Genomic DNA, 7,588 nt, shown 5'->3' on the forward strand with positions numbered 1-7,588 from the left:
TTTTAAATTGCCTTTTTAAAAAGTATTCATCTATTTGGTTATTCCTTCCTTAACACTTTTTGGCAGCACTCCACTTTTGGCTGTGATTCAACTAAGTCTGGCTAGGCAAATCTAAGCGAAATTGTTTTTTTATTACCCTGTTTTGGCAACGAGATTCAGTTTAGTATGACACCCAGCCAATCAAGATTTAATTTATGACCATTTAATAAGAAAATCCCATTTAAAATCATTTAATCGGTCTGGCTGTAAGGCCAAGTCTTATCTTCAATTAAATGGATTTCGTGTGACTTGTTGCTCAATTTTGTGGGCGCCGCCATGATTATCCCTATAGACACGAGCACAAATCCTTGTTTGTCCTGGGGAGCTATCAAAGCGTTACAAATCACTCGAAGGAGCGCCAACGCGCGTGTCTGTCGATTGAAGTGCGACAAATGGAACGCATTAAGTTAACATTATTGCCAAACAATTTGCTCAAATTGTGTTCATTTTGTGTCGTTACTGTCATTGCTACTCACATACATAACTCGCTTTGGTTTTCTTTCTTTTTTCCCTTCGATTTTACCATCAACAATGCTGAACAACTTATCCTTGTGCTTGTTATATTTACCCCCAGTTGTATACGTCCTGCCAGCTCCTCACACTCCTGGGATAATTCCTTGGCAATTGTGTTTTTATGTGGCCAACCCCAAATCTGATTAGACGAGCTTCCGAGGGCTTGAGCTTTGGGGCAAGAAAGGCAGTATCAAACTACGATAAATGGCTGAAACTTGTAACCGAGCAGATATTAGATGTGGCATTGTCAAGGGGAAATTGCTTTTAGCCTGTTGCTAAAAATCCTTCCCTGTGCTTGCGTCCCCTTGAGGGTCTTCGTTGGCAATCCTTTTGCCAGGAGGTTCTACAATTCCAATCGGCTGTTGTTACCTGTCGGGGGAATCGACTGTGTTAAGTGGTAAATTATCTTCTTTTTTCTCCTAGCATGGTTTCGTTTCAGCTTTCGCTTGGTTGCGAGAAATTACGGAAAAGGGTTTGCATGTTATTGATACCAGAACTGGAGCACTGTATATGCCTAAAATGTTGAACACTTAAAAAGGGACTTATAAAGCACTTGAAGTGCAGTGATTCTCAATTACTGAGCATTTGTGCATTTACACAATTGATTTTGAGGGTTGGAAAAGGACGGAAGGGGCGACACTTTGTATTGCTGGGCTTGCTTTTTTTATTGATTCATATTACTTAAAATTCAGCAAATAGACACCTTTCATTGGGCGTAGCTGTACACTGAAGAAGTTTCTCATCAAAAACTGTTCCCTCGACACAATCCACGGCATATGGAATCGGATAATCACAAACGACATAACGACTGCAGTCATTGGGATAGGCTAGCAAAGTTCCCAGAGGTTGTCCACAACAAATATTGGGGGTGTACGGATCCAGTGTTACTGGGGGCGGCGCAGTAGTTGTTTTTGATTCTGTAGTTGTTGAAAATGTTGTTGATTCTGTGGTTGTTGAAACTGTTGTTGATTCTGTAGTTGTTGAATTTGTGGTTGATTCTGTGGTTGTTGTCATTGGAGTTGTTGAAGTTTTAGTTATTTCTGTAGTAGTTGTTGATTCGGGGGTGGTTGTCCTTGGAGTTGTTAAAATTGTTGTTGATAATGTAGTTGTTGAAACTGTTGTTGATTCTGTGGTTGTTGTCATTGGAGTTGTTGAAACTGTAGTTATTTCTGTAGTAGTTGTTGGTTCGGGGGTGGTTGTCCTTGGAGTTGTTAAAATTGTTGTTGGTTCTGTAGTGGTTATTTGTGGAGTTGTTAAAAGGGTTGTACTTTCTGATGTAGACTCTGACGTTGACTCCCTGGTAGTTGTTGATTCTGAAGTAGTTGTCTTTGGCGTTGTTGAAACTGTTGTTATTTCTGTTATAGATGGTGTAGTTGTTGACTCTGTAGTATTCAAGGCTTCAGTAGTTAAAGTGGAGAGCCCTGGAGTGGTTACCTTCGGACTGCAACCGGCTAACTCGGGATCCATGCAGGATAGTTCTGTGGGACTGAACTCCAGGCCATTCGGACAGTCATATCCAACAGGTATCGGATATTGGCACTTTATATACTTGCTGCAGTTTCTGGGATAGGGAACCGAAGAATTGTCCGTCTTGCCTCCACAGATTCCCTCTGCAGGTTTTGGTGTTGTAGTGCAATCTATTGAAGTCGTTCCGGATTCTGTTGAGGAGGACTCGACTGTCGTGGATTCGGCTGGATATTCAGTTGATGATACTGTAGATAAGTCGGTCGTTAATTCAGTGGATGATGCTGTTGATAGTTCAGTCGTCGATTCTGTGGTTACTTCAGTAGAAGATTCTGTTGTTAATACAGTAGATTTTTCCGTTGTTGGTGCAGTTGTGCTTGATGACGGTTCCGCTTCACTTGGAGTCGTAGTTGATTCCGATGGTTTAGCAGTAGTTGTTATCGAACAATTAGCCAGAGAAGCATCTACACACTTTCCTAGTTCCACACTAAACTCATTCCCTTCATCGCAATCGTTGGCCACAGCTATGGGTCTATCGCACTTTATGTACTTTGAGCAATCGTTGGGATAAGGAACTAGGGCACCATCTTCGACATCATCACAAGGTCCCTTCTGTGGTGGTGGTCTTGTAACCGCTGTGGTTGTAGTCGGCTCACTGGTTGTCGAGGTGGTTGAAGTGTAATCCCATCGACAAGCGTCCGATGGAACACCAGCACCGCATTTCTCTGTTACTGGATCGTAGTATTCCCCGCAATTGCAGACGTCCATCATGTAGATATAATCATCCACACAACGTATGAACCACTGACAGTTTTCCGAATATGGGAAAGTGTTCCTACTGCTATTTGTGCACATTGTGGGTTCAGGAGGTGGACGCGTATATCCTGGTTCTGAAGTCGTAGTACTCTGATCGCCTTCACAGTCACTTTCTTCCCAACTTTCAATGCACTTCTGTAACTTCGAGCTGAAGAATGTATCATCGGGACAGAAGAAAGCTATGGGAATTGGCGAAATACACACAATATACTTGTTGCACTTGTTGGGATAAGCTATATTCTCGTTTTCATTCCGACCACTACAAATTCCAGTGTCTGGCGCCACAGTTGTTGTGGTTGTTTTTTCGGTTGTTGTTGGTTCTCTAGTTGTGGTTTTGGGGGTGGTAACCCTTTCGGTTGTTGTGGCCTCAGAAGTTGTAGAGGTTGTGGTAGATTGTGAAGCCCTACAAGCATCGGGCGACACATTGGGTCCACACTCACCTGTCTTGGGATCGAAGTAACTATTATATATACAAGGTGCAATCATCCACTGTCCGTTGCCCAAGCACAAATAATACTTGCTGCAGTCTTCGGTGTAGGGAAAAGAAGCACCTATCTCTTGACCTTGACAAAATTGATCGGGTCCCAAAGTTGTGGCTTCCGTGGTTGTTGTCGTTGCGATAGTTGTTTTCTCAGTGGTTGTGGTCGGTTTGGTTGTTGGAATCGGTGTGGTGGTGCGATCTGCAAGGCATACAACATCATCTGGATCATCGCAAACTCGCCAGTCAGGATTGAATAGCAGAGGAGGAGGGCAGCTCCCCATTTCCACTTGATTGTTTTTACAAATCAAGTACTCGGAACAATTTCCAATGTAAGCTATTAGAGTGCCATCGGGAAGGTCTTTACAATCATTGGGATCAACATCTGAGGGAAGTCCAGGTGTAGTGGTTGATGCCACTTCTGTGGTAGAACTTTCAGTTGTGGTGAAGCCACCAGAAGGAAGAGTGGTACGAGTTGAAAGAGTTGTAGGTATTGAAGTGGTTGTTTTATCATTGGGTCCTGTTGTTGTTGGAAGTGGTATTGGATCACAATATACGGAATTGGGCGTATCGCAGATATACAGCCACATATTAAAAAGCTTATCCGGTTGGCAGTAATCCAAATTTGTGCAACCATTTTCGCATGCCAAGTAGCCACTGCAATTGTAGGGATACTTATAAAAACCATTTCCTCTCAGCTGGCAATAATCATCATTTATTCCTTCTGGAGCTGGACCGCAAACCACATCGCCTTCAGTAGTTGAAGTGGTAGGTATTACTGTTGTAGTTGTTGAAATTTCGGTTGTGGTTGTTGATATTTCCGTGGTTGTTGTTGGTAAAGGCAGCTCTTCGCAATCAGCTTCATCGGGAGTATCGCAAATAAGTAGGTACTTATTAAAGACCTTATCTTCAATGCAATAATTGAGCACAGGCCAGCCAAATGTGCAATTGATATAGGCCTGACAATCATAGGGATAAGGAAACAGGGTGCCATCCTTAACGTTATGACAGTAATCCTCAGAAATTCCGGGTGGAGCAGGTGGTGGATCCCAACTAGAAGTTGGAATATTACTTGAGGAAGTCGTCGTAGGTTCTTCGGTTCTGGCAGAACTTTCGCTGGTTATCTCTTCGGTACTGGAAGTTGGCTCTTTCGTAATACGAGTAGTACCATCGGTCGGCACAGGGGTCTCAATCGAATAGTAAATACAATCCACAGCTTGGGGGTAATTACATAGCTGAGTGATGTTGTCCCACCACAGATTCGCTGGACATATCTTCACAGTGGGGTAGAGACAATCGCACACCAGGAACAGACTACAATTATCCGGATAGGGAACCAAAGCCCCAAAGTCTTTGTCCTCGCACATCACCTGGTTTTCGTATCGCTCTTCATTGTCACAGGTTTTATGGCCCCCTTCGTCCTTCGGCAGGGCCAAAACGTTCAGTTTCCAGCTCCAGAATAGAGCTATGACCATCAATAGCCATGGCAAAAGGTTGGAAAACTTAACTGAAATAATTAAGCACTCGTTAGGTTATACATATTTAAACCATTTGAAGACATGTCTTTATAAGATAGTCAAAGTGTCCTAAAGCTGATCATATATCTTTGTGATATATAGTTTTAGATAAATTTTTACTTATAAACATACTTGTACCTTCCATAGGATTTTTCTATTTGATATTATTTTTAAGAAGTGTTTCCTCTTCTGCAGTAAACTCGGTACTGACTCTTTAACTGGGCCAACTATTTGTCTACAGTTCGAGGTGTCTTCCTGATATCAAATTGATAGCTCATATTAATGGCAGCCTGATAAGATTTATTAGGAAATAGAATAAAATTCAATAGAAATCTTTTTGTTGAATTTTTAATCTAAATAATTGAATGTGATTAAATTGTGATTTTTCTGTTATCTTGAACCTATGCATTATTTAGTTTTAGTTGTATATTAACACGCGCGGAGAAAGACACTAACGAATTGGGTTCCCCTTTTTGTGGTTTTCTAATCTATAGATACACCAATTACGTATTTAAAGTCTTATCATGACGTCACAATATGCGATAACCTACGAAGTTGGATCCAAAAATAAACAAAGCCAAAAGATTTATTGGGTTGTTCTTTAAACGAGTAGTCTATATTAATTTTTTACAAAGACTTGCAGACACGTCTTGCTGTGAAAATGATTGTCATTTTATATTCGTTCTCTTTAAAGGTGAATCATTTTATCCTGTTGCCATGTGTTTTGTGTGCTTCCTTTGTGACTCTTATTGCTCCTGTTATTACATTTATTGTTCTGGTTCGAGTTCCTACTGTTGTTGGGACTTTAATGAGCCAACGTGACCTTTCCGGCTCCAAAGTTCGTGTCACAATTTATGATCAGCACTTGACGCGAAAATTACACAAATAAAAATACGCACATAAACATAAATGAAGCTAGAAGTTAAATGCGCAGCAAGCCATTAAAATAAAGCGACAAAACATGAGTAGCAAACAAAAAGGTGGAAATAAAAATGTAAACAATAATTTATTGGGATTAAAGAACATATTTGGCTTAAAGGACGCTCGCAAGCTGCACTTCCATAGCGTACTATTCAAAGACTTTCAATTTGTACGGAAAATTACTTAAAAGCATGAAAATCTATTTGGCTGGAGGATTTTTATCTGTGAGCGTCTGGTTAAGCTTCTTTTCCCCGATCCCTCAGGCGCCATTGGGTTGACAAACTCTCTCGAACTTTGAAAAAATATAGTCCAGCCTGGAAGGCCAAAGCCATTAAAATAAATATAAAGTTGTATACAGGAAAAGTGGGAATATTTAAGTGCAGATATTTAAAGAGATTTTTAAATGGAAAGAGTAACAAACAAAAAAAAAAGTGTACAATTTTTATGTATATAAAATATGTACATAATGTTTATGTATATAAAAGTAAAGTTCTAATATAATAATCAATACAATAAATTACCTATTTTCCAAGTATTCTAAGCTTTTCTTTGCATAACCTCAACCCCCATTCAATTTACATAAAAGAAGTCAAAGGTGTTATTAAGATACAGATATCCGTAATCTTACATTTTGAGCCAATCTTTTTCTTGGGCAATTTTTCAGCTTGATCTGTTGGCTGCTGTCAAGCGTTTGATCTGCAACAGATTGAACTATCAATTATGCCCCAGCAGCCGACGTGACCAGCAACTGACATGTGCCACATGCCGCATGCCGCATGCCTCATGCTCCAAAACCCATCCACCCATCCACTGTCCACAATCCGCAAAATAAGGACCGGGGCCATCAGGTGGCAATGTTAAAACGGACGTTTAGTTACAGCTGAGCACCTGCTCGCCTTTCTGCCCGCCTGGCTGCCTCTCAAAGGAAAAGCGGGGAAAACGAGGGAGTACGTGTCCTCCATGCAAGACGGCAAAGCTGCTTCCCGCCCCCTTTTTTTTGCCGAGCCCCTCCCCCTTCTCCTGCTCCGTCCCGTGTTTGTGTTGCATGAAATTGACCCGGTGCGTGTGTCGCCAGCGACTGGAAAGGATTCTCGACGGGCTGATGGGAAAATGTGTGTGCCGCAATGCATCCCGGGGCCTTGATTCATCACCGAGTCTAGCGGCACTCGTGTGCTTTTCCAGCGTCCAGAGATTTCGAGTAAACCTCTGTCAAGCTCCCAAAAAACGTTGGAAAAACAGAGCGGTTTTTTTAAAGCAATATTAACGTCAACCAGATATTACTAGTTAAAGTGAAAACTGTAGCAAAAAATCAAGTATTTAAGATTCAACAAAAATGCAATTATGCATTGAGTAACGAAAATCTTTGATCTCGAAATAGAAGCCAAAGTCACAGAGCTAACTGAAAACAAACAAACAAATCGCAAAGTGCACATAATATGCATGTGAATCCTTTTTTTTTGTTTTCGAGAAACATCTGCCAAAGGTTCTTTGGCTTTGTTTTCGGTTTCTGTCCCTATCTCTTTTTTTCTGTTAATTAAAATCCAATGAATCCTTGGACCTGCTTTGGGCTTCTTTTAATTTCTTCTACGTTTGTTTTGCTGAATTTGCATTTTTTCTGCTCTTTCCAAAAGTCTTTCTACTTGTTTCTTTTATTGTTGGTTTATTCTTTTTTTGCTGAGAGTTTTTAATTGCACACATTTTTGCAACGCTTGTTGATAAGAATTTTTTTGTGCACCTTTGTAGATGTGGTTGTTGTTATAGGCAACTACAATCAACAAAATTAAAAATATTTTTTCCCTTACCAGATTGCGGAATTTTTATTTCAGTGCTGGTTGTGAAT

The 7,588-nt window shown here is 40.7% G+C and overlaps 1 protein-coding gene across 2 annotated transcripts; it reads right to left on the reverse strand.

Annotated features, from left to right (window-relative positions):
• Positions 1–1,233: 1,233 nt before the first annotated feature.
• On the reverse strand, positions 1,234–5,014 carry LOC108099757 (flocculation protein FLO11). 2 transcript variants are annotated; one of them, XM_043207930.1, is made up of 2 exons: positions 4,960–5,014; positions 1,234–4,817 (listed from the first exon to the last, which is right to left on the reverse strand). In XM_043207930.1, exons 1-2 carry the CDS (start codon positions 4,970–4,972, stop codon positions 1,234–1,236), a joined length of 3,597 nt encoding a protein of 1,198 aa, XP_043063865.1. In that variant the 5' UTR covers positions 4,973–5,014. The 2 variants fall into 2 exon arrangements, with proteins under 2 accessions (XP_043063865.1, XP_017058876.1); XM_017203387.2 differs by having other exon boundaries at positions 4,966–5,012.
• Positions 5,015–7,588: the final 2,574 nt, after the last annotated feature.

The sequence above is a fragment of the Drosophila ficusphila genome, unplaced genomic scaffold (assembly GCF_018152265.1).
Source record: "Drosophila ficusphila isolate 14025-0441.05 unplaced genomic scaffold, ASM1815226v1 contig_106, whole genome shotgun sequence".
Taxonomy (NCBI): Eukaryota; Metazoa; Arthropoda; class Insecta; order Diptera; family Drosophilidae; genus Drosophila; species Drosophila ficusphila.